This window comes from Dermacentor andersoni, chromosome 11 (assembly GCF_023375885.2).
Source record: "Dermacentor andersoni chromosome 11, qqDerAnde1_hic_scaffold, whole genome shotgun sequence".
Lineage (NCBI taxonomy): Eukaryota > Metazoa > Arthropoda > Arachnida > Ixodida > Ixodidae > Dermacentor > Dermacentor andersoni.
In genome coordinates this window covers 65,454,228-65,481,045 of record NC_092824.1, presented here as the reverse complement: position 1 = coordinate 65,481,045, position 26,818 = coordinate 65,454,228, and the positions used below count along the sequence as shown (strand labels likewise).

The 26,818-nt window shown below is 47.3% G+C and overlaps 1 protein-coding gene across 2 annotated transcripts in view; it reads left to right on the top strand.

Moving 5' to 3' along the window:
- LOC126518231 (dehydrodolichyl diphosphate synthase complex subunit DHDDS-like) overlaps positions 1-17,394 on the top strand; it is a 33,145-nt gene extending 15,751 nt beyond the window's left edge. For both annotated transcript variants that reach the window (XM_072285675.1, XM_055064733.2), the window contains exons 4-7: positions 3,857-3,979; positions 11,928-12,032; positions 14,724-14,946; positions 16,864-17,394. In XM_072285675.1, coding sequence (XP_072141776.1) covers positions 3,857-3,979; positions 11,928-12,032; positions 14,724-14,946; positions 16,864-17,025 — 613 coding nt within the window. In that variant the 3' untranslated portion in view covers positions 17,026-17,394. The remainder of the gene's footprint in view (positions 1-3,856; positions 3,980-11,927; positions 12,033-14,723; positions 14,947-16,863) is intronic.
- The last annotated feature ends 9,424 nt before the right edge of the window (positions 17,395-26,818 follow it).

Below are 26,818 nucleotides of genomic sequence, written 5' to 3'. Positions count from 1 at the left end.
CGACGGATTCTAGATTTCTAGAACCGAGCTGTCGATGGACAAGCACGAGCGATCTGTTCGCGCAACGTGCCCGTTTCGTCGCTCACAACCGTCGCTCAAAGGCGTTGCGCACAAAATAGCTCTCATGGGGTTAAATGAAAGCGATATACTTTGGAGGGCACAGTCTAGATGGGCCAATGGCTCGTAGCGTTGCGTGCGCTCTGTTCTCGTTGCTCAGGTAGCGTCGAAGCGATAGACAGCACGAAGAACAGCACCTTCGCTCGCTGCTGCTGCCGCAATTCCTCACGCCAGCGTTTTGACAGCGAGCGTCCGCGGTCATCGAGTGTAATGTGTTCATGTTTGCCTGTGCGCTCGCTGACACCATGCTTGTAAATTTAGTTAATAAGCGAATGTTTACACAGGGGAGTTCTACTCCGGCGGCTGCTGCGTTGGCGTGGCCGCGCGTGCCCCCTGTCTTTAATAAGATCCGCGATGCGGAGAGTGTAGGCGTCTAGGCGCACAAAGGGCCGATAGCTTCGTTTGCGCTACAGCACTCATACGCTTGCGCGTCACTCGCGTTCAGGAAGTGAAAACTCACTAACTTTTTTGTCTCATCCTGTTGTTTACGCCTCTGTCCTCGGGCGCTGTGCGCCACAGGTCTCCAGTATAGGGTGCCGTGATGCACGGGCCCCCAGACGCGGCGCGTCGAGGCACCCTGGCCTCCAGGATCGTTAGCGGACACTCCGAATGTTCGTCTTAACCGAGGAGTACGTCTGAGGCGGTTCGTCTTAAGCGGATTTGTTTTTCTTTCTTTTTGTTCTATTCATTGAGCCTATGGAAAATAAAACAAACGTTCCCATGTTGGAAAAAGGACACAGCGCAAAAAAGGCAACGACACGGGAGAGCGACACGCACAGAGCGCCGTGTCCTTTTTCCAATGAATCACCAAGCCCAAGCTTCCACGCTAAGTTCCCGTGTTGTTCGCTGTGCGCGAGAATTCGGATTAACCGAGTTCGTCTTTACGAGATTTCACTGTAGTTTTCGAATAATGAACAGCCGTTATCAATTTAGTATAAAACGACGTCCACATCCCAGTACACATAAGGTTAGCAAGTTTCTGTCATTGCACAGTACGTTATTAAACTTTGTTTATTAAAGTTCAAATGAAAAACTAGAAGCAAAGCAGTAGTTTCTTCGCACGCACACAGATCTTCAGAGTGTGCGAACGATCGTTTCCCAGCCTGTAACGTACGGCTACCTAAGTGACGTGGTCAGCTCCGCTACTCAAGTTCTCATGTTTTATGTATACACTACGCTAGTGCGGGTGACAATTTACCACACTTTTACTTCAAATTTAGGTTTATTTAGGTGCAGTGGACGTTCTGAAATGGTTGAAAAATAATCGTACTTAGGAATGTGGCTATCGGATTCGAAGACCGAATCAAATAGGACGCTATGCGATTCGTTATGCGAAAGTTTCGCATATTCGCACTCGCCTAGACAAGAGCCGTGAATGCAGTTTCCGCTAAAGCACCTCTAAACACACCTTTCGACCAAGGTCATGAAGGAGCGCGAAAGTAACAATAGCGATATTTATTTTATTCTGCGTTAAATAAATGTCCTCGACCTCTGAACCTTTCGAATATACTGACAAGCCTTAGGGCGCCAGAAATAATATCCGCTTTTCCAAAAATCCAGTTTCGCTGTTGTTTCCCAGGGGGTGTGTGTATTGCGACGGTGTACCTACAGAGGGCGCCAGTGTCGCGCTCATCACTCTTAGAGGCTTTGCTGTGGTAGTAAGCACAGCAATGTAAAATTTGGAGGACGCCTAAGCTTCGCCTTAAAGAGTGGCGGGCTTTCTGGCAGAAACGCAGCCTCATGCATGAGCCGCTATGCGGCGGAGGCGAGCGCCATTTCGAAGTGTTTCAAGGAAGCGGGTGGGCCGTACCGTGGACTCCGAGATATTTACGCGCCGGCGCGCGCTAATGGCGGACGCCGTCGCCGGTCTATGTACTGTAGAAACGCTGCAAAAGGGCTTTGTTTGGGTTTTCACTAAACAGAATTATGTTTTCTTGTATATTAAAATTACAATAGGAAAGATATGTTTTAGGTTGTGTGTAAGTCATACTTTACGACTTTCTGAGGTATTCTAACTTGAGAAATTCAATAAGTTAAAGCAATTCCCTGCATCACATGGAGGGCCTGGTTATGCGTGGTTCCAGAATCTTTTTACCGAAACGACGCCGGACGCTGGATTTTCTGAGACACGGGATTCTTATAGCTATCGCGTTAAAACGTGCCACGTAGAGTCACTGACTATGGCGTCCTGCTGGTGAGCAAGGGGTCGCTCGTTCGACTCCCCCTCGCGGCGCCTCTATTCCGATGGAAGCAGAATGAAAAGAAACGCTTGTGTGTACCCAGATTAATGTGGAAAAGAACTCCAAGTAGTCACTTTTATTCCACAGCCCTACTCCCCTCCCCCACTCTCCCCTCCCCTCACAATATCGTCTCTCATATTTCTATGTGACTTTTGGACGTAAAACCAAACAATCTGATTATATATAATAATATAGGAAGCTTGAGAACGTTGAAAAACCTTAATACTTGGGTTTAACTTTTACATCAGATTTACGATGGAATACACACACAGAAAATGTGTTCATCAAATCGCTTAAAGCGCTGTGGTCATTGACGCGGAACCTCAATCGGGCTACCCCCGAAATTAAATGTCTTGCTTACAAAACTCTAGTTAGACCAACTATATTGAATATGCTAAAATTGTTTGGGACCCACAAACCATAACTAACTGTTCTAAACTTGACCGAATACAGAGGCTAGCTGCCAGGTTTATATTTAATAAATATCGTCGCATCCATTTTCCAACAGAGTTATGTCAATTATCTGATCTACCACCACTTCAGCTCAGAACTAAATACAACAGATTAAAATTCCTTTTCAAAGGTATTCACAATCAAGGAGATATTAAACCAGATGATTATGTTGAGCTTCCTATGAATGCGTCAACGAGGCATCGTCATAGTATGCACATTCTTCCTCCACTCGCCCGCCATGATTGCTTCAAGTTCAGTTTCTTTCCTAGGGCGATAAGAGAATGGAATTTGCTACCCGACTCTCTTGTAACCTCGATGTCTTTAACTGCCTTTTTGGGAAGTCCTAAAAGCGCAATTTTTTGTAATAACACGTAGTGTATTGGCCAATATGTATGCATTTATTTTTGCATGTGTGACTCTTATTCTGTCTATGACGATGCGGTGCCAAATTGTGAATGGTTTCTATATTACTTTCCCATGTATGTTGTATTTCATGTCTTTTCCACTCTAAGACAAGCTTCGTGAGTCAAACCTTATAACTCGGTCGCATTCTATATTTCTTTTTGTTGTTTTTATTCTCCACTCCTGTAATAGCCCTAAGAGGGCTGACATTTTAAATAAATGAAATGAGATGAAAAGTTCATTGATAATAATACCAATATAACTTGTAGCGGACACAGCGGGGGAAATGAGGACAATACCCACTAGCCCAGCGTAGCAACTTGTTTTAGATATGGCGGTAATATCCTTTCGTGATATGAGTATATAATTATGGCCTACGTCACACATTTGGTATTTTTGAATACATACAGCGCAGACCGCAAACCTTCGTGCCACATCTCTGCCGCGATTGTTATCCGAATGCAAAGTAGCCGTAACTTTTTTAAGAGGGGGCCATATTGGACACTCCTTCTTAAATGTGTTAACCTTGTTTCTTTACGTGCACCTGCAAACCATCAGCTTAGTTTGACAGCAGTGAGACACGTCAGATCAAATGGTCTCGCCTGAACCTGCTTACAGCGTTTGCTCTCTGCCCACTCAATCAGGGGCGTCTACCGTGCCAGGGGAATGCAGGTTGGCGCCTGCGGCGACCTCGAGCTGCTGCCCGAAGAGTTGCGCTCCAGTCTGGCGCGTGCTGAGATCGCCACATCGAACATGCGCGAAAACTGGTGAGTGGGCGCTACGTTGCTTGCTGAACCACCACGGCTTAGCTACTAACCAAAGCTATTTCTTAAAGCTAATATCTACTGGTGCCAACGCTTCCTACATTTGCGGAACCGTTTATGCTGCTTGCGTTGCCCAGCCATAACGGAACCACAGAAAACGTTCGTGAAGTGTTCAGCAGAAGTCTGAATCAGTAGTGATTGGCAGTAGCAGAGCGTCCGCCATGTAGCACACTTTACGAACACTGGAACACCAATAACGTGAACAACAACGCAGGTAGAACCGTCTTGTGACACTACCTTCAACAGTTACGAAGTCTTGGAAAATGTTTTTGCGCTGGGTCATAGTTCCCTTTGAAAAAGGGGGGGGGGGAGGGGATAAGACGAATCACATACCCTATAATGGTTGCCCGTTACGGCGCCTGTGCGCAAGTAGCTAGGTAGACCATCAGTCGTTCTAATTACTGATCTGTCTGCTCTAGTTGAAGTCAGCGTCACGAAAGGCACCACCAGGGTTGCTGGTCACATCTTTTTCTCTCTTTCTATCTTTCTCACCGACGTTCCGGCATTCTGCAAACTGTGATACCTTTACAGCATCGCTAAAACACTCTAGCAGATACGGGAATACAAAATATTCGACGATTACGATACTCCCCAATGCGAAGTTTGAGCGCAGCTGTATCCGTGTTTTCATACCGAGACCGAAATCACCCAACCGACTAGCAGTGGGCCAGTGCCGTAAGCGCCTTCGCGAAATGGAGGGAGGGGGGGGGGGGAGTGGCACTATTTTTACGCCGTCATGATGAGCGGCATCGGAGCCAGCTGTGGATTTGCACCGTGCTCCCATATGGACTGCAGGATTAAGCGTTCCTTCCCTCTCCCAAACCACGAAGAAGCAGAACACGACGACAACGAAGGCACGAGCAGTGGCACGAGCACGTTCGCGCAGTTACGCAGAGGGGCGCTGACGCTCAAACGAGGATCGGGTGCCTTAGGGCTACGCTGTAATGTTTGTGGAGTACATTATCTTAAAGCTCACAACAACGATTCAGAAGAATGAGTCACAGTATTAACGAGATAGCGTTAGGTGTGTTTAGAAAAAGTTTATTTCGACAAGAGACGATACGAACACTGAGTCATAATCACGACACAATTCCACCGGGACGATAACATGTAAGAAACGAAACACAGCACGTTTTCAACGTAAGTAATGTCCGAGTCCTCACGCACTAACATATAAACACATATACCCACGGAAAGGAACAGTTACACATAAACTAAATGCCACATGTACAAAATGATTTTCAATATATACAGTGTACACAATGGTTATGTACAGTGATGATGTGATAAAACACTTTACACAATTTTGAAGTGATGTGCACGAGATGTGTATATACAAAAATGATCATGTATACGAGAGGACACACACACAGAAATCACGGGCACCTGCATTCTATGTGCATTAATTGAATACTTCTGATAGTCTGGCTACAAGAACCAGGCTGGACGAAAATTCAGCCATACGCGTCCATCAGCCACCGACAGGAAACGACATGACCATTGTCGAAGGAACTCTTCTTCTCCAAGGAAGAACAACTCCTCCGACAGAAACGACAGTAGCTCAGAGTAGAGCCTCCCCATAAGTGGAAACAGAGCGCGGTGACGACGTCCCGTGGCAACTGCCTCGCACCGGTTACGCCATAGACAGAAGGCCCCCGCAGCAATTAAAAGTCGCGCGAAGCGGCCACGTGAGCAGCGACCAGACGTAATAAAGCGGTTAACTCCAAGGCCACGAAATCCAGTATGCACGGCCCTCCAAAATATCCTGGCAACGACGCATTGCAGCAGTACATGTTTATTGGATTCTTGAAGGGGGCAATTGGGACACCGCGAAGATGGGACAACGCCCCACCGCTCAAGCCTGTCCCGAGTTGGAAGCACTTGCCACCCTAGACGCCACATGAAGTCGCGTAGGTGGCCAGGCAGGAATGATGCCGTTATCGCATCCCACGACACATTATTTGAACGTGCGAGGCGCGCTGGGGGAACTAGAGGAAGCAGTAAGGCTGACATAGTATCTACCACACGGTTTTGGAGAACGTCTACATCAGGACATACCTGTTGTATGTGGCGATAAAATGCCACGGCCGTACAGTAAAATGTAGGTGCGTTTAACACTTGTGGTCCGCGATTTAAGTGTACGCCCGGTAACATGTAGCGAATTTTTGTGCCAAGGAAATAGCAAGCGAGTTCACGCGCTGGACACTGATCATGCTGTAACAGACGGAGCAGAAATCGCAGAGCAAGCAGCCGGCAGCGGACAGACACGGATGGGAAGGCGAACCCACCGCGAGAGCGTGGTTGCCCAAGCGCCGCGCGACAGACCAGTTCTGTACGGCCCGACCAGAAGAAGGCACCAAGAAGGGACTGCAAGGACCTAGTAACCCGTAATGGTGGCTGTACGACGTGACAAACGTACCACACTCGGCCGCAAAATACAGACTGCGCTAAGTACCTTCTTTCTGATAGGGGTAAATCATACCCTTGAACCTCTTCAATATTTCGCCTTACATCTTCAAGAATTGAGAGCCACACAGAGTCTGATATGCCATTAGAGGTGTAGTCAAGGCCTAAAATGCGAAGAGAATCGCTCTTTTGAAGACGGAAAAGGGGACTTAGGCGTGTCTGTGGTGAACCAATGAACAAATAACGACATTTTGAAAAATTTAGCGCAGCACCTGAAATATTTCCGTACTCAGTGAAAATTCGGAGGCTACGGGTTAAGCTATCTTCATTCCTGAGATATAATGTGATGTCATCGGCGAAGGCTGTCACCTTCACAACACCGCTACCAGGCAGTGGGAGACCGCATACGCAAGGGTCTCTCACTATTGAGCGCAGAAATGGTTCAAGGCTGAGCACAAAGAGTACTGGGGATAGAGGGCACCCTTGACGAACGCCACGAGTAACGGGAAACGGTGCACTTTCTCGACCATCAAGGAACAATGTACTTCGGATATTTGAATAGGTATTCCTAATAAGTTCAACAAAATTTGACGAAAAGCCGAACGAGGTCAGTACATTAAAAATGTAGTTATGTTCGAGGCGATCGAATGCCTTTTCTTGATCTAGTGAAACTAAGAGACCACGTGCCGACCTGGTGAGCGTGTATGTCATGTCACGCGTAACGAACGAAAGACTGTGTATCTCTCTGCCAGGGACTGAGCATGCCTGATGGTGTCCTATTAGGGAAGGCATCAGGCTTCTCAAGCGCCGGGTGAGAACAGCTGTGAAGGTTTTGTAGTCAACGTTGAGAAGCGTGATTGGCCTCCATTCCTCTGGACGAACTGATGACGGATCGTGTTTAGGGATTAGCACAATACGACCGTCCCGAAAACTAAGCGGGAAATCAAAGTTCTCAAAGCATTGGCTGATAACAGATACGAAAGTGGCACCAATATCTTCCCAGAACGTTAGATAAAACTCAACGGGTAACCCGTCCGGCCCTGGGGCCGAGCCATGCTTCATGGAAGATAATGCTGCCTTCACTTCCTCGGCTGATGGTCGTGCACAAAGACGGTCAGCTACCGCAGGTGGAACCTGAGGCAGCCCACTAAGCAATGTACGAAATCCTTGAGAGCCAGAATCTATTTGCGTGGTCGTACGCGCCATGTTTTCAAAATGCGTTACAAACAGTGAATAATCACGCGTGGGAGGTGGTGTAACAGGAAGTGCTCTTGGGGCCGCAGAATCAAATGCATTCGGCTGTCTAAACAGCGAGTTTCTTGAAAAGCGCAGAACTTCGGGGTGTGCACACGGATTACGTCTGCATCGCCAAGCAGCAGCTGACAAAGACGACGCCGCGATGAGGCGTTGGAAACGCCTCCGTAGCTCACGCTGCCATGACTGCATCAACGGAGTCAGTTGATTGACCCGAAGGGCGATGCGGAGCTTCGTGGCAGTATCCGCCAGTTCTTCTGACATACGTCGTCTGAGTGCACGTCCTTCAACTGAACAGTGCAGACGCCACTGCACCTTGAGCGCATCCCATGACTCTCGGTCAGATCTAGAAACAGAGGCGCCCAAGACTCTTGACAAACAAGAGCGCGAGCGTGCGTCATGTAGAACGCGGATGTCTAGACGCCAAGGTTTTACTGATGAGGAAGCAGGGAAGCGAATTTCAAGTAAAACTGGTTTGTGATCGGAAATATAAACAGGGGATGAAGGTAACGTTATGACATCAGACCGGGTGACATACTGAGCTAAACTGCTTGGAACATAGGCACGGTCTAACCTGCTTGACGACGCACCGCGTCGCCAGGTCCAGGCAAATAAAGAACCATGAAAAAGTCTATATGTATCGAGCAATGAAAATTGCTGGACGAGGCGACGCAACTCCCGTGCGTTCCAATCAGGACGACCCCAGCCCGGGCCTTGAACGTCTGCTCGCGTGTCTAAGACGCAGTTAAAATCCCCAACAAGCACCACGTGACGACCGTCAAGGAAATACACGTCCAGGTCACGAAAAAAATCATTGGACTTAATGGCCTGCGCGGGTCCATATATGCACAAAATCCGTAACCTAAATGAAGATAGTACACAATCAAATGCCAATATTCGCCCAGTCCCATCATAAAAGACATGATGGTCTCGTAAGAGAGCTCTGTTGAAAATAATAATACCAACTCCGCTGGATCGTGATGTCGCGAAGGAGAAGTAACAGTCTAGGTTAAAAGTGCGTTTGAAAGTAAGGACATGTCCAATGGTGAAAAAATTTGTTTCTTGTAAACACAGTATGTCACATTTCTTTGCGCGGGCCACGCTGATAACTTCGGCTCGTTTTACAGGACTTCGGAACCCTTGTGCATTTAATGAAATAATCCTCAGGGTGTCAGCCATATTTAATTAAATGTATCACTAAACTGACCTGGTCGTGTTGTTCAAGTCGGCGCCCCGGGAAGAAGTCCAGGGGTTAAGCAGTGCACGCATCACTTCTTCGACCCTCTCGAAGAAGGCCGAGGTTTTTTGGGCCGCTGTAACTCGGCACGGCGATCTGGGCCGCCGTGCATGAGCGCGCTTTACGTCTCGTGGGGCCGCCATTTCTATGTCGAGTTCATCCAGGCTTGGTGAGAGTCCAACGCTGCTATCAACTCCGAGGCTGAAGCTGTTTTCTGATGAGGTTGATGTCGGTAGCGGTAGGGCGGCGGGATTGATTTCATCTTCGCCGACAACTTCGGCAGCTGGAGGCTCATTCAGATGTAATGGTTGCGCCGTTGCAGGAGATGCAATTGAGGCGGATGAAGCCACAGCAGATTTCGCGGGTGTATCGACTGTAGTAATCGCATGGTCAGGTGTTTTATCTGCGTTTAAATCTTTGCTGCGATCAGGAGGAGTGATGGTAGCAGCCGAAGTGGAGGCGCTTTCGGCCACAGCACGCGTGTCGTTCGCTGCTTGGAAGGCCAGCGAACATGGCGTGTTGCGATCCGCCACGTCACGGTCTTCTTTTTCAGTAGAGGAGGCCGGTGAAGATGGCGCGTTGTGACTTCTCGAACTGCATGCCTCTTCTTTTTCATTTCTTGACGCTGTTTCATGCGGTGTCAGTGCAATTTCTTTGGTTACGGCGTCACGCGCAGTCGCAACCGCAGTTGACGCCGGCGGTAAGGGGGGAAAGGCTCCAGTAGCAGCGTCTGAGTATGAACGCCGCACAGGGCACGCGACCGTAGGGTGACCATCCCCGCAACGCCGACAAGGACGGTCGCATCCGTCGCTCTCATGGCCATGGACACCACAACGGCCACAGAATGCTGCGGTGCACTGTGCACGGTAGTGGTCGCTGGAGCCGCACCGACGACACACGCGTTGCAAACCGCGGTAGTCAAACGTCACACGATGACCAGAGACTCGCAGATAATTTGGGACCGGGGTTGTAGTACTCATTTCCATACGCACGAAGCGTGTGCCCGTGAGCACGCCACGTCGTCCGCTCATAAGACCAGCGTTGACAGACAGGACCTTGCCGTATGGTGATAGTGCCTGGACGAGGACTTCGTTCGGAACGAAGGACGGCAAAAAGAGGCAGGTTACGTTGGTTACCTGCGGGCCGACGGGAACGACGGGACAACGCTCGCCACCGATGACGAGGCAGCCAGCATCGACGATTAGAGACATGGAAGCCATGCTCTTGACGGTGACTTGGAAGTTGAGGCCTCCCATGTGCTGAACGCAGTAGACCTCAGAGAGGCCAACTATTGAGGCCGTCGCGTCGACGACGGTCTCGGGACCATTCCCCGCAGGGACAACAACATCGAAGACGTGGGCCTTCGAGGGAGTCCATGACGCTGTAGGCGCCATGGCGTGAGAGGTGGACGTCCCCGACGTGGAACACGCAGGGGCGTCGGCACCAGGTAAGTATCGCATAAAATTGAGTGTCGGCGTCTTGAGTCGAACGTCGTTTAAGAAAATATCATCTCGAACCACAACCATGCCGGCCCTCCGCGTGGTGCAGATGCGTTAATGAAGTATTTCAGTTCCTCGAAGTAATACGCACCAGAAAGATCGTAAAGTACAGCCTAAAAACAACCTGCAGGCATGATAGCGTCCAATTTTAATTTGAATATACCAGAAAAAATCATTCTGTTAAGCGGAAACTCAAAACGTAAAAACTTTTGCCAGCATTTCTACCATTCATAGAGCGGCGCGCTGCCCTCGGTTCCTTGCAACCACGCCATCGAGATGGCGCTCGCCTCATTGCATCCGCGGTCCACGCAAGAGGCCGCGTTTCTACCAGAAAGCTCACCTTCCTGCATAAAGTTCGCCGCCAGCGTTTCCCGGTAATCTTAATCTTAATCTTAATCGGTAATCTTAATCCCGGTTACGTAATCTACAGTTTGCCGGGAAGCGTGAGAAGCAGTTGGGGGGGATCTTTGAATGCTATCACGTTCCACTCTTAAAGGCGAAGCTTAAGCGTCCTCTAAATTTTTAATTGAAACTACGCACACTGAGAATGCAACACAAGCGACATTGCAAACATTTCCAATGGAATTTGGCGTTCAATTACACGAACCTCCATCCTGCACGCATGGAATTTCAGTCAGCGTGATTTGTGCGCAGTGCTCATCTGTTTTACGTTTTTTTCAATGTCTGCCGACCTCTTTTCATGAAATGCATTTAAATTAGTGTAACTAACAGATGTCCAACACGACCGCATCAATCGGTGGAAGTCGCTGAATTCTCGTCTCGCACATCTTCAGTAGTTATTTATTTTATTCGCCGCAGGATGCAACATTTCTTTGTAATATCTTTCCCCCGTCAATTTGTTGAATGCGCCACAGTTTTCCTTCTCGCATACTCTCGATGGCATGAGATGCGGAGTTACTGACTCCACATCCTCTATTTGTACTGTCCGTAATTCAATCGTTGGCTCTAACCTCTCCTTGAACTGTACATCACACAAACTTTGGATTATTGAACAGTTCACCTTATCTTGTATTTGTACTGCCAGTTGAGTAAATAAATTATTTTTGTTGTCGTTCAGCAAGTTGGTGATTTCTTTAAATGCGCTGCTTACAGGCTGTTCTTATTTTTAATTGTTGATATATTGAGATGCTGGCGCATTTAAGGAGCGCCGGTTACTAATTTTCAGATATAACTGGCACGTTGTAAAAATTAATAAGATCATAAGAAGGCACTGAAGAAAGAAAACGTAACGAAAGTGAAAAAATTAGATTTCAAGTGATGGGTCATAGATACACTAAATACAGCTGAGAAAAGAGATGACAAGAAAACACACTGGAGATTAAAGTGAGCTAAACAGAAAGACAGAAAGAAGAAAGTCAGGTTGTTGCTTTCTTTTCTTTCTTCTTCCCACACCTGCCTAAGTCCTCAAGATCAGTGTCAATATAATAAACAGATCCAACTTCGCCTGTTCATCACATTCACTTCTCTGTTCCAGCCAAAAGAAGCAAATATCCTGCGCCGCATACAACACCACGCACCAGATGACCAGGATGGCTCTGCATCTGGCCAAGGCTGTCAAGGAAGGTGTCATCCGGTCAGAGTGAGTGGGGACATTCGATTTGTAAGCGAGAAAAGGAGTCGTCGTAGCACAACGAACGAATGTGGTTGCGTTGAAAGGCTTTCTCAGGGAAGCACGCTCTGGTCAGTCAGTAGAGAGTTTTAGAATAGGGGCCCCAAACGTTTTGGGGCCCCAAAGAAATAGCGTCGAAACCACTGCGCATGCGCGAGACGCAAACTGCGTTTGGGTTTTGCGTTGGGAACGCTATTTCACCGATTTAGCGGGAGCTCAAATAACGTTCCCAAAAGCTTTGCGTCAACAAACATGGCGGCACCCATCTAAGCGACGGCTCTAACCTAGCACCAAACTGGGTTCGATTCGCGGTAATGCGTGAAGTTCGCAAGCTAGGAGAAGTGACTGCAGTTATCGCTTTCTCTCAACTAGCGTGTGTTATGAAGATTGAATCATTAGACGCCGCTGATTCCGAATTCGAGTGTGGATTTTATGGCTCGTAGGCCTAACACGGCTAAGCTTGGCTGGTGAAGGCACGTAAAGTTGGTTTTGTTGCTCCAAACTAAGCACAACTAATTGTTTGCGGCTTGAAGAATAACCTCTAAATTGTAATTAAACGCGAATACACGCAAGTCAAGATTACTATTCATATCATAAGATGGTATATTTTATTTAATTATTTTTAATCGTTTTTCTTAGACGCCGTAGTGGCGCTGTCAGCGCAAGACGCTATCTGCAAACGCAAAGCCCTATTCTAAAACTCTTCACTCCTGCGTGCCCCAACGCTAACACCCGCAAAGCTCTTTGGGGCCCCAAAATATTGGGGCCCCTATTCTAAAACTCCCTAGTGTTGCACCTTAGTTGCAATGTGAGCTTTAAGGCATTCGTTCGCTCTGCACCGGCGGGTGTTCCACTTATTTTATTTTACCTTCACGAACTCCTTCAACCATTCGCAGGTCCTTTAGGTGTAACCGGTCAGCAGGGCTGTGAGTCGATGAGGATAGCTATACGGGCTTGTTGGTACGGCATATCTTACTTTGTTGTAGCGCGGCCTGAACAAAGACAAGAGTTGTGTCAGATGTGCCTTTGTGTAGTCCTTCTTCAGCTTGCGCTACAACAAAATAAGATGGGCTGTGAGTGTTTATTTCTCACTCAGAATAGTGTCAAACGCGCTCAAGAGGATTAATAACAATAATAAATGTCGTCACAGACCATCATGCCGTCTGTTGGCTCACATCACTGAAAGATCCCTCACGCGGCCTTGCTCACTTCGGCTGCAAGAAGACTTCGACATCCACGTCGTGTACCAAAACGGACGCCAGCATTCTGATGCCGACGCCCTGTCACGCTCTTCCTTGCCCGACAACATTTCCTGTTCCCAACGTCTCAGTCTATCATTTCATCCATTGACAATGGAGCCATCGCCTCCGAGTATCGCAAGGACCAATGGATTGCTTCCCCTATCGACTTTCTCTCCGATTCAACACAACCGACAACTCGCACGCCGCGTCGTCGAGCTCACCATTTCGCCATTCGCGATGACCTGCTTCAACGGTGTAATTATTACTCAGTGGTTAATGGTAACACCTCGAAGTCTGCGTCCCGAAATCTGCGCATCCTCCCGTGCTGATCCTAACTGTGTGTGCTCTGAGTCTTTTCTTATCGTGCGGCCGCCACTCGTCGCACACACCGTCGACACAATGCTGCCTTACCGGCCTGGCGCATTCGAGTGTGCGCCCGTTTCTGCCGCTGCCAGTCATACCGAGGAGTGCCGGGAACTCGCACGGCACTTAACTTCAACTGACCCAGAATCACCAGGAGGGCAGCAAGCCCACTTTCATTCCTGGCACGCTTGTGCGGCTGTCAGTGCCTGCCAATGCAACTGGTCTCTCTTCGAAACTACTGCCCAAGTACAAAAGGCCCTTACCGCATCATCGAGCGCACATCACCTGTGAACTACGTCATCGTACCCGTCACGCCATCTTCGGACCGGCGCCGCCGGGGGCGAGATATTTTTCTTGGGCAATGCCTCAAGACATACTATGACACGCTCATCGTGCTGAGCTCTTCAGTCGCCAGGACGGCTCCTTTTCGTTCCCGGCGGTAAGTGTAGTGAAGGTGACGAAGGCAAGCCAATCATCATCACCAGCGCAAGGAACGGGTTCGCCGCTCGTGCTGGAACTCATGCTCATGTTTTGCCGCCGCGTTATCGGCTCTCAGTTCACGGCCATTAAACATCTTTACAAAATTAATTTTAATTTGATATTTCCCACTTAAATTGCAGTTCGTATATCTGGCGGTCTTGTTCGTGCTCGCGCGTTTGTGTAATGCGTGGATTCATTTCGCTCTAACCTCTTGTTCTCTTATAAATGAAGCATTCACGACCGGCCGACGAGGACGATAACGTACAGGAGTGTGGAATCGCTAAAATATTCCTTCTTAGATGCCGGCGCGTTAGTGAGAATGGGGCACCTGGGACCTACAATAACACTCAGAAAAGATAGTTAATAAAAGAGCACATCGTAATAGTATAGTATATAGGGAACCATCTTGCTCTTATAGCCGACTTTCTGCCACTATGCCACTAACTCACCCCTTCTCTAATTCCTTCCTCGATCAACGCGCGATTGTCGTCCGATGCTCTGTTACTGCAATACCTCCCTGAGAAATCTGCGTGGCGACAGCAGTCGAGCCCTTCTAAGCCTAGCGGTTGCTCAACAGGGACCTGACCAGCGAGTTCCTGGACGAGTACGTGGCGCTGACCGAGAGTCCCGAGACCGACCTGCTGCTGCGGTCGGGGGGCGACCAGCGGTTCAGCGACTTCCAGGTGCTGCAGTGCAACTACGCCTACTTCCACCTGGACGCCAAGCTGTGGCCCTCGGTGGGATTCCTCGACTGGGCGCGAGTCATGATCCTCTTCCAGCTGCACTGGCCGGCTATACAGGTGCACTTGCGTGCTATGTGGTGCCGTCTGACCGCGATCTGTAGTTCCGAATATGCACAGTTGCGTGCGAAAGTTTTCGGAATGCGAGAAAGGTGGAAAGTTGACTATATATACGTACAGTAGCCTACTTCCCGAAAACTTCAGTGCTAAGCGAACTAGGATTAAACGCCTCGACTTTTTTCTCCGGTTTGCTTAATGATCGGCGGGAGTGAGATTATCACCGCGGAGTACAAAGGCGCCGGTGCGTAGTCTCGCGCAACAGATTGGCGGGGCCCGTTCGTCCCTGAAACTCCAGCTATTATAGCTCCTTGAAACAACTTTGTTGTCGCGCGAGAGCTTTGGGACGTCTGGTTCATTGATTGATTGATTGATTGATTGATTGGTATTGCATTGAAAATGTTGGCAACTGTCGTGTCGCCGTTTCGTCACAAAGAAGGGATTGTCTAATGAGCAAAGGGCGATGATATATAAGGTGATAGGAAAAACAAACACACGGTGAGGGAATAAAATAAATCTCCTAAACATGCTGAATCGACAACAGTCAATATCGAAAATATCCCAGTGATCAATCTGTAACCCACACAGAATGCTGTGGCATCAAAATTACACAGAAGGACATACAAAGTGTTAATGCATACATACAATGTCGATTTCGCAAAGAAGGTTGTTAAAGCTTTCAAAGCTGATCGCTGTTGCGATGCCTTATTCCACAGCCCAACCAACTGTTAGATGCCGAAGGCTTAGGTGCTGGTGTGCAGTGCCTCGGGAAGGATAGCCGTCGTCTCTCCCCCTGTGGCGGCTGCGAGAGAGATCCCAGGCGGCCGGAGAGGAGAAGGGCAGATGTGCTTGTTAATGGCTTTGTCCCATACGGAATTAGGCAATGGAAATAATAACTGTGCCCATATATCCTCACTGCAACGTAGTTGTGCCTTCAAGCGCATCATGTGCTTTAAAAAAAGCGAATGCATTTGAAAAACCGTTCAGCGATTCCTTTACAAATGACAATCATCGTCTATGACCGTTGCACCATCTTTTGTTGCTCATCATTTACGACATCATAATAAAATAGATACAGATCCAAAGCTGATCGCTGTTGCGATGCCTTATTCCACAGCCCAAGTAACTGTTATATACTGAAGGCTTAGATGCTGGGGTTGAGTGCCTCAAGAACGATAGCCGTCGTCTCTACCCCTGTGGCGACTGCGAGAGAGGTCCCTGATGGCGGCAGAGGAGGACAGATGTGCTTGTTAATGGCTTTGTCCCATACGGAATTAGGCAATGGAAATAATAACTGTGCCCATGCATCCTCACTGCAACGTAGTTGTGCCTTCAAGCGCATCATGTGCTTTAAAAAAGCGAATGCATTTGAAAAACCGTTCAGCCATTCCTTTACAAATGACAATCATCGTCTATGACCATTGCACCATCTTTTGTTGCTCATCATTTACAACATCATAATAAAATAGATAGAGATCCAACGCAATGCTGGAATCTAAATGACGTCAAGCTCGTTTGAGTTAGCGAGGTAGCAGCATTGGATGATGCGTGAACGGGCCTCGTCGCCTGTAGCAGTCAGCTGCCGCTACCACGTGGACGAAGGCTGTGTACGATGCAGGTCGAAGGAAAGAAATTGGTGAGAGGTGTGCGAGGGGCCCACAGAAACACTACACGTATCTATAGATACATATTAACGTTTATATGTATCACAGTGGAACATGCATGTTAGGGGCGACCGGTGAAGAATTGGTAAATACCAAGCGACATACATAATTACTCGGTGGCACATACCCAGCCGAGTTGTCGCTTCCATTGCGAGGCACAGCCTGCAATGTGGGCGGAATAGTCGAGGAAGGATTCGCTTCAATAAACGAATTCGCGTGGCTGTTATTGACGTGTTGCTTTTACCGACAATTTCAGGCCATCAAGGAGAGGCACCGTCTAATGGCTTCCTACGGCAGCGGCAGATCGGACCCCGAGCAAATGATTCGGCAGCGAACGTTCCTACGGCACCTCCACGCGGCTAACATCCTCAACATGGAACGGCTCGCTGGTCTCCGGAAAGACGTGGTTTGCCAATAAAACTGTGTACCGGCTTCACTGCAATATAACGCCGCTAACACGGCAAACAGCGCAAGCGCGGAACAAGTAGACTGAATACAATGGAAAAACACAGACCGTTTTGGACCAGAGTTGCGGGTGTAGGGTCCTTCATTACATTCCCAATCCCCTTGTGGAGTGTGGAGGACCCAGTGATACAACTCACGTTAACTCCTCGGAATGGTGGCACTTGCATCATTCTCACTGACTGTGTGACTGACTGTCAACCGTTTTCTAGAGACATTCAGCCCAACAGTATTAGCATGGTAACGTTTACTAAAGGGCACATTCTCACAATGTTTTGTACATATAAATAAAAATTGCATAGTAACCTTTATTCAAGTAACCTTTAATAAAGGAACATACTCTCACAATATTCTGTACCTGTAAAATAAATAAAATTAATGTTGTGTTGTGAATGTTGTGTTTCGACGTAGGTAACGGAAAGTTGTTGAACTTCGGCCGATCTTCTGAAATGCCATTTTTTGAAAGTTACGCTTTGAGTTACGCTAGTGCACTGCAGTGAAGCTGAATGGATGGCCGAAAGAGCAATGTACAACATTCATGGGCACGCGCAGAAGGACGCATGGGTGAAGACGTGCAAGGCTGTATGCCTGTACGAAAGATTACAAAGAAAAAGCAAAGGTTCACAAAAATGGCCGGAGAGGCTATGCCTAAAATTCTTGGACATGACTCATTGTGTAAAATTAAGAAAAATTCAGGACTTAAAATGACATTTTATCGATGTGACATCTTCATAGCGGCAACAGACATCAGAATTTGCGCGATAGTCCAATACAACTATATAGGGTCAAAACTGTACTAATTAGCTTTTCTGTATTTTTTTAGAGGCCATCTCATTGCCTACAGCAGGCAGCCAGTATCGAAAGCATGCGAATTTGCTATATATGTCGTGCCTAGCTCCAGTTCCGAGAAATTCGAAGTTGGAATTTGCAATGAAGCTCATTGCTGTTTCAGTTGTTTCTGCACGCTCTACAGCAAAATTCTGCAAATAAATATTTTGTAGAGGCACGACTATCTCCTCCAAAGCCGGTGGAGAGCAAGATGGCTCGTGTTCATGTAGCGCGAGGATAGAACTTCTAGCTCCAATGGCCAAGGTTTTCACATAAGAAATTATCGTTTATCTTAAGTAAGTAAGTAAGTGTTTTTTTATTTACAGTAAGCAGTATACAAAGCTCATTGCTTTTTGTATTTCGATTATACAGTCCATCAAGAGGCGGAGGATTTGCTTTCTTTGTAACTAAAATATGCCACGACGCAAAAATATCCTATCCGTATATGTCTATGGAGTGCGAGATACTAGCAATCCATGTAACCAATCCTGGTTGTTACCCATATTCCTTAGTTAATACACATTTTCCCACAGGTATTCAGGACGTTCGTTACCTTGATACCGTTGTCAAATCTTGTAAGAAAAAAACTGCGACAGCCGGAGACTTCAATTCGCATCATGTGTCTTGGGGTTTCAAAACGGACTCATATGGAAACCGATTGTTGGACTGGGAAACTAACAAAAATTTTTGTTCCTTAAACACGAAAGACTTTACGTTTATTCAAGGTCTTTCTAAATCAGCGTTGGATCTAACATTTGCCACTTCGGGGATTTCGAACACTTAGTGGTCGACTGCCGACTCTGCCTCAAACAATGATCATCTACCTATTAGGTTTGATATTGTATGCCCTCTTATTTCTTTATAGAGTCTCCGGCCCACACTTTTGTAAATTACCAGAAACTTCAGAGTATCTTGAAAACAGTCTTCAACTCCCAGATAACAGTGCCGGGTGATATCAAAGGCATGGGGCTTTGCTCTGTATTAAAATATTCCGCTAAAAAGCCTCAGTTTAATATATATATATATATATATATATATATATATATATATATATATATATATATATATATATATATATATATATATATATATATGTGTGTGTGTGCGTGTGCGTGTGCGTGTGCGTGTGCGTGTGCGTGTGCGTGTGCGTGTGCGTGTGCGTGTGCGTGCGTGTGCGTGTGTGTGTGTGTGTGTGTGTGTGTGTGTGTGTGTGTGTGTGTGTGTGTGTGTGTTCACAGACAAAAGTACTACCTCTCCTTGGTGTAATTTGGAGTGTACACGGGATTATAGATGATGAAAAGCCGCTTGGAAAAAGTTACTTTAAAATCAGTTTCCGAGTAACAGAGCGATTATAAGTTCGCATCTGCTACATTCAGGAGAACAGTATCGAATGCCAAAGACGAGTGTGAATAAAAACAGCGTGTCTTTCAATCTAAGCCCAGCACCAAAAAGCTCTGTTGAGATTCCTTCGATATAGAAAGTTCATACTAACACCAGCGAATATTGCGTCGATAATTCTTCCCCCACGCGATATATCTGATTCTTTAGAATTCATAGAAAAGGGCTTAGCGCAACGCTTAACATTACGTTTGTCGAATGGGTCATTAAGACCTCCCATTGCAGATGACTTTGTGGAAGTCACAGTGCCAGAGCTTTCGAATACCGTTAGATCTCTGCCTGCCTCATCCCCAGCTACTGACAGCATTTCCAATGCCATGTAATGTTTACAATGTTTACGTTCTGAACACGGTGAATTATCCTCTAAACATGCTTGGAGACCTCCAGAATGAAGGACAGCCAAAACAATTACGCTAATTAAAAAACAAAGAGCTGCTACAATCTTGACAATATTAGACCTATTTCTCTTACGTCAAATATGGTAAAACTTAATGAAAGAGTTTTATATTAGAGCATGATGGATCACATATATCAAAATTCGCAACTGAGCCCAAGTCAAACAGTTTTCCGGCCTGGTCTCTCCATTTGTTGTGCGCATGGAAAGCCGTATCCAACTTGCTCGGCATAGAACAGAATTTTGTGCTTTAGTGACTCTCGACGTAGCGAAAGCTTATGACAGCATCGAGTACTCACTGATGTTGGAAAAATTAGTCCAACGATTTTCCCAGATATATAATAGCACAGATTTTCGCATTTCTACGAAACAGAAAATGTCATTGTTTTGAAAACCGCTTTTCTTCAACAAAGTTTCTGTTGAGTTCAGCACCATTGTTACAGGATGTAAATACGTATGTCTATGCAGATGACGTCGCATTTTTTCGCGACAACACAAGAGACATCAATTCCCTTTACCTGCTCTTGCAAACGTACCTCTGTACTCTACAGATGTGGCTTCACAATCTTCATCTGTCACTCAACGCAAACAAAAGTTTAGTCCTTGTCTTTTCGTTTTCCGGGCCAATACAGTTATCATTAGTATATGATCAGAGAGCCATTCCACAGGTAGAGTCGCTTCAGTACTTGGGTATCACAATGACGGTATAGGTTTTAGCCGAAGGAATAGATTAGAATAGAATTTATTGACAGGAAAGACAGAGAGGTCGACCTGAGCTAGTGCGCTCTAGTCTTCTACTCTGCACTGGGGAAGAGGGAAGTGGAGTGAAAGTACTGGGATGGATGATGAAAATAAGCGAAGTGGTAAGTGCTTATGTATATGAGACAGTTGCCTTGCTAGTGCCGCTCGTCAAGCTTGGTGTCTTGCAGAAACTTCAACACTTCAGTTGCACGCACTGAACTTGCAGTGTCAGGCCATGGGCTGCAGGGATAGCTTCCTCTGACAGTGGTTGCCTGCCAACGCTGGCTAGGAAACTTTCTAACGTCATTCGCTTCAGCATATATGCTGGGCAATCGCACAGTATGTGTTCCAGTGTTTCAGGCACATGGCAATGTTCACAATCAGGGCTGTTCGATTGGCCGATGAGGTGCGCGTAGTGACGGGTGAGAGCAACGCCCAGGCGAATCCTGTGTAACAATGACGTTTTGCTCCGCGTAACCTTCGGGGGCAAACAGAATTTACCGTCTGGGTCGATCATACGTAGGCGTCTGTGAATGTTGTCATCGTGGGCTCTGTATGCCTTTATGAGCTCTTGCATGAGTGCCTTGATCATGGAGTTGGTGTAAGATCGCGAGTATGCAATCTGTACTTCATAAGAGGAAGAGGAGGCCGATCTTGCCTCACTGTCAGCGAGTTCATTGTCAATCACACCACAATGACTACGCACCCATTGAGAAGTGACCCCTTCGCCACTTAACTCGGCGCTGTGATGAAGTTAGGCGATTTCCAGCACGAGCAGGCAGTGTGATCCTTTCTTTTGGAAGCATTTGCATCGCAGAATATCGTCCATTTATGAGGTGTCTGCGTTCTCATAAAATGGACTGTCTCCCGTATTCCTGGAAGTTCCGCAGCCGTAGATGTCAATTTGTGGTCTAACTGAAATCACCGACTAATTCCAAGTTGTGGGATGACAAATGCGGCCGTTGTGGCAGATGGCGTGACCGAACCGTCGGTATATACTTGTACAGTGCCACTAAATAACGTAAATATATCGGACAGGGTGAGCTGTTTCAAGCCAATGGAGGAAACGTGGGATTTATTCATATTTCCAGGTATCTGAAGCCTCACTATTGGTCTTGGCAATGTCCATGGAGGTGTCTCGGACATGTTAGTTGCCTGGAACCTGGCAGGTATGATGCTTGTGTGACATGTAGTTGTTTTAGAAAAACCACAGTCAAGGTTGGTGTGAGTGCCTGATCAGCAGGCGAAGAGAGGTTCGCACAGGTTCACAGGACCTGTATATGTCGATTGGACAAGCCCGTGCTTGCGCTATTGTGCCCTTAGTTGACGTGCAACGTGGCAAGCCAAGGCATATCCGCAGTGCTTGTGCCTGAATGCTCTCCAGCGCGCGTATATAAGATGATCCCATGTTAGATAGCACAGGCATGCTGTAGCGTATGTAGCCCACAAAAAGTGCCTGGTACACTTGGAGCAAACTTCGCTCAGAGGGACCCCATCTCAGTCTAGATATTACACGAAGAATGTGAATGAAGTTGTTCAATTTAGCTCTAAGCGCAGGAACATGTTTGGTCCAAGAAAGACTGCGGTCTATCATCACGCCAAGAAATTCGTGGTGGGTGACTAAAGGGAGCGCCGTTCCGTCGACAACGATTGGATATTGTGACATTGATATGCGCGTGAATGCCAACACGGGATGTGCCATGAAACGAGCGGTTAAGAGGAGGAGGAGGAATGAGCGTTTATTGTGAGAAACAGCGAGAAAGTGTTCTTTCTTCGCCATAGGTGGGCGGCTCTCTTAGTCCAGAAAGCCGTTGGCTAATGCCGCAGCCCGGGCCCGGTCCACCAGACTTCGCTGATCTTCCAGGCTCTGTGCCTTTAACATTGCCTCCCACGTTTCTTCAATCGCTTGCAGCGGTTCTGAGGCATCATCCTGATTGTTTTTCTCGCGGTGTGGGCACACCAACACCATGTGTTGGACGGTGTCTGGTACATCACAATATCGGCATAGGTATGAGAGCGGATAAGAGAAAAGGTTTTTTGTCCACTCCTCTGTAGTGGGTAGGCGCCATTATTTAGAGAGCAAGCAAGCAAGCAAGCAAGCGACGCCATGGGAACTCCGAGCCCCCGCGACGAGCTCATCAACCGGCTGGTGGACCGGCGACCAGCCTGCGCCTCGCACAACATGTACCGCTCGGGCGACTACGACTTCATCATCCTGCTGGCCTTCCTGGCCGCGGTGGTCGTGGTGTTCGTGCTGTTCTTCCAGTACGACTTCGGCCAGAGGGTGCAACAACGCGTGCGCAGAACGGCGACGACGAGGAGGGCCGCCTATTACCGTGACACTGCCAGCACCGGCCCGGCCCCCGACGACCACCAGGCTGTGCCTCCCGGGGCTCTGAGAGAGGTGCCGACCCTGACCGAGCCGCCACCTTTCGAGACCTTGACACCAGAAGAGCGTGCAGGTGAGCATAAGGGAGAAAACGGGGCGTTCTTCGCAGAATGACCGAATGAATTCGGGCGTACAAGCGAGTGACATTCATAGAAGAAGCCATCATAAAGAGGAGGAGAAGGACGCTTAAGCGGAAATCGGTGTTAGGCTTGGCTTTCTCTGGTGTCGTTTTCCTTTACCGATGGCGCATACCTACTATGGGGGAGTAGTAAAGAGTCGGATAACACTACTAAAATTTGGAGAGCACCAAAGGATCAAAATATGTTAGAATAGCGATTGTGTCGTTCATAATATGTTTGTGACTAACAAAAGATTTAGCCTAATCTGAGCCCCTTTTTCCAAGTATTTAGCGAAAGAAAAATCGCCTTAGGACGAGTAGAAATCGCAAGATATAAAAAACGCAAAAAAATATAGGCACTGGAATTGCGTTGCACAGCAACAAAATGGAACAGCAGAAAAAAAAAAAAGAGGCGACGGGGCGTAGTAAAACATCTCAATCTCGTTCTACATAGGTTCCATTCAGTGAGTGAAACATTTTTTTGCGAAAATGTTACGCTTACCCAGTCATAAATCGTGTGGAACGAGGTTAAAAGCGCAGCGCTTCTGGTGAGTTTTGTAGGAAACTGTACGATGCATGGAGCTCAAAAGTTTCGACGCCCGCCCAGTCCCCGAACAGCCGATCACGGCCGCGCGGGCAGAAGAGCCGGTGACGATGATGGCGCCGGCCCCGACCGAGCGGACGTTCGACACCTGTGACGGGCCGGGCTGTCGAGAGATGGCCGAGGAACTGCGCGCCGCCCTGGAAGACGGCGTGAACCCCTGCGGCGACTTCTACCAGCACGTGTGCGGCAAGTGGGTCAGGAACCACACGCCTGAACTCGGTGAGCCAATACATGCCCTGTGAAAAGTTAAGGCTTAAGGTAAGTGTGTGTAAGGTATAGCCCCTTCAGGCTCTCTCCACTTTTCCTAATTCGCAGCTGGGCACTTCTGGGCATCGCACAACATTGGCAGCACCGTTTGTTTCAACGAACACGGACTGCCGGTTTCACACGCTGGGGATTTTCATTCGCGCTTGAGTCCGACACGAGAGCCAAGTCTATACAGTCTCCGTGTCATATAGGACAAGCCAGCTATGCTGGTACGCGCCGACTGAAAAATTTATTTTGGGGCCATATTATGGCAAAGTGCTTCGCGGGAAAGCTAGATCTTTAGAAATGTGAAAAAAAAAAAGCCCATTGTGCGCGAGTACTTAATAAAAAGCAAAAGCAAAAACGTGTCACATGCATCTTGAAACACTTCCCAATGCATCTGTGAGGCAAGTTTGAATATTACGTGCCAAGTGTCTCAGAAAAGCGACTTCGAGGGTACACTGGTGCTTGCTCGCTCTCAAGTGTCAAACATGTTGTTATGTGACGGGTTGACTTATTTGATTCTACTTTTCGGTGTTTTACGTCGGAAAAGTATATTTCAATTGGCCGCAGAGGTGCTTTCCAAGTATGCCAGACGTGAAACAGCTGATGTTCTCATGTCTGACGTTCCTGTATAGTTCTCGCATGCACTTCACATTCTACACAGAACACACGGAATAATTGAATATTCTTAATCCATTCAGTATCTGTACACTGTTTATGACTCTGGAGGTGCAAGAAGTGTGGCTCACTTAGCCCAACAAGGGGCATGGTTTCAGCATGAAGTTGACTTGGGCGAGAAGGGTTCGCTTCTGCAATTCTTTTGCAAGCAAAATATAAATATAAGTAAAATATGATATATAAATCTAATACATAAATATAAATATATAAGTTAAACATATAAATATATTAAGCGATAACTATATGTAATTTAACAGCTCAATGCGTTAAGGCGGCATCCATAGCAGTAAAGAGTCCATTATTTATTAATTTTCGTTAAAGCGCCCTGAGTACAATTAATCTACTCGACATATCACAGGGTTATGAAATTCAGACCTGCCATTCTTTGACATTCAATGCTAGCACAGTCGTAGCCAAAACCTAGTAAACTTGGTGACAAAATAATAAAGCTTATTTAATTTGAAGAATTTGACTGTTTTCAAATTCGTAGACGTTGCACTGTATAGGGACGCTGTCAACAGAATAAGCTATACAAATGTTTATGAAGCGTCTCAACAATGTATTCACGCAACGACGCCCGAAGCTTTAGATTCGCTCTATAAGTTGGTGTCTACAACGCAGGTAGGTGCGTATAATCAACCACTCCCGAAAATCAGGCAATTGAAAATTCGGTCAGCGAATGCGTTTGCATTCTTTCGGCACAAGTTCTGCCCTAAACCTAGGCGCAAATCTAAAGCACCATCGGAGCCAATGTTGACAATCGCCAACAGGCTCTAACAATCGGTCATTCCTGCGACAAGATCGTAAAAAAAGTTGGCAGATGTAGAATGCGCATAGATGCCGCAGCTCTTGATTTCGAGTCCCTTCTTCTGTGCGGCTCCAGCAAGTTGCAGCTTCTGCAACGCTGCTCTAACTTAAACGAGACAGACAGAGTTCAGAGGCACTGCGGCTTCAAACTTACTCAGAACAAGGAACACGGGGAATCTTGTTGTTCCTAACTTCGCACCTACAGAACAAGCTTGAAAAACACTTGCCAAAGGAGGTTGCTCGACTTGCCATTATTTATTAAACTATTAAAGGCCCCTCGGGGAGCTACAAAAGCGGGGAGCATATGCAGAATAGGCAGATCACTGATCTTGCACAACGTGGACCGGAAGCGAAAGAAAGAGTTACTTAAAGCAGTACTGATAGAAATAGTTTTTTCTTGTTTTTATTACTTCATAGAATAGCCGTCGAACCAGTAATTAAGTTATTTAGTCTCAACTGTGCAAGAGTGCAGCGAATACTTAATTGCGTTAGCGTTTTAATACGACCGTTTCAAAGCGCGCGCCAAAAAGCAGCGCGGCTTCGGACGTGAAAGCTTACCTATTTAGTCGCCGAAACCTGTTGTGGCGGCCTCGTGTCACCGCATACCACTGACGCGTACACTCACCCACTGTGTTCTTGGTGCCCAGAGCTGAGTAGATTCAGTACTCGGTGGAACAATAGGAAAGAGAGCGTCCCCCTGCGTTTGCAAGAGAAGCGAGCAACGGGAGGGGCCAGTCTGGCAACTTTCTGCGACATGGGCTTGAACCGTCACACCCCGCCACCTCCGCTTTCGGTGACGTGAGAGTAAAGAGAGAGTAAAACATCTTTATTAGTAATATTTGAATGGTGAGAGCAGTGTGGGAGGAACCTTCAGTCCAGGGTCCCTAAGATGATTCCCGCGATGTTTCGGGCCAGTTGTATCACAGCTCGGAGGACCTCGGGAGGTCCGTCGCGGAGGGCATCGTCCCACAGCGCTTTGTTGCGTAGGGGGTAAAGGAGAGAAGCAACCTTTTTCACGTCCGGGCCGCGCTGCTCGCACGAAAGGTGCTGTAATGATTAAGGCGAAAACCTTGGACGGCTCGTGGGACGAAAAACCCGATGTACGGCTTTACGCCGTCCGGCGTTATTGCGCCGAAATTCGTGGCACCAAAATTCGTAGGGAGTCGGACGCACGACCCTGCGGTGAATGCTGATAGCTTTGTGAGCGCTGTGTTCTTAACTCGCGTTGAAGCGAGAAGTAGCACGAAGGTGAATTCGCTCGCTGCTGTGGGCCCTATTTCGAAAGCGATTGTCTTACGCGACGGACGCAGGGACGGACGGACGGTTTTCCTTGTCCGGTAAGCATTACGCATTTAAAAATGACATTGAGGACTTCACTTACACAACGTTAAACATGAGCGATGCAAGCGTTAGCAGGTTAAATGAATGCTACCTGCTTAAACTCTGAAGAGTTATCTCCATTGACGATGAATCAGTACATTCCATTCTTATGAAATAGAATTCACACTCGTTCATGCAAAATGTTATACTGTACTTTCACATA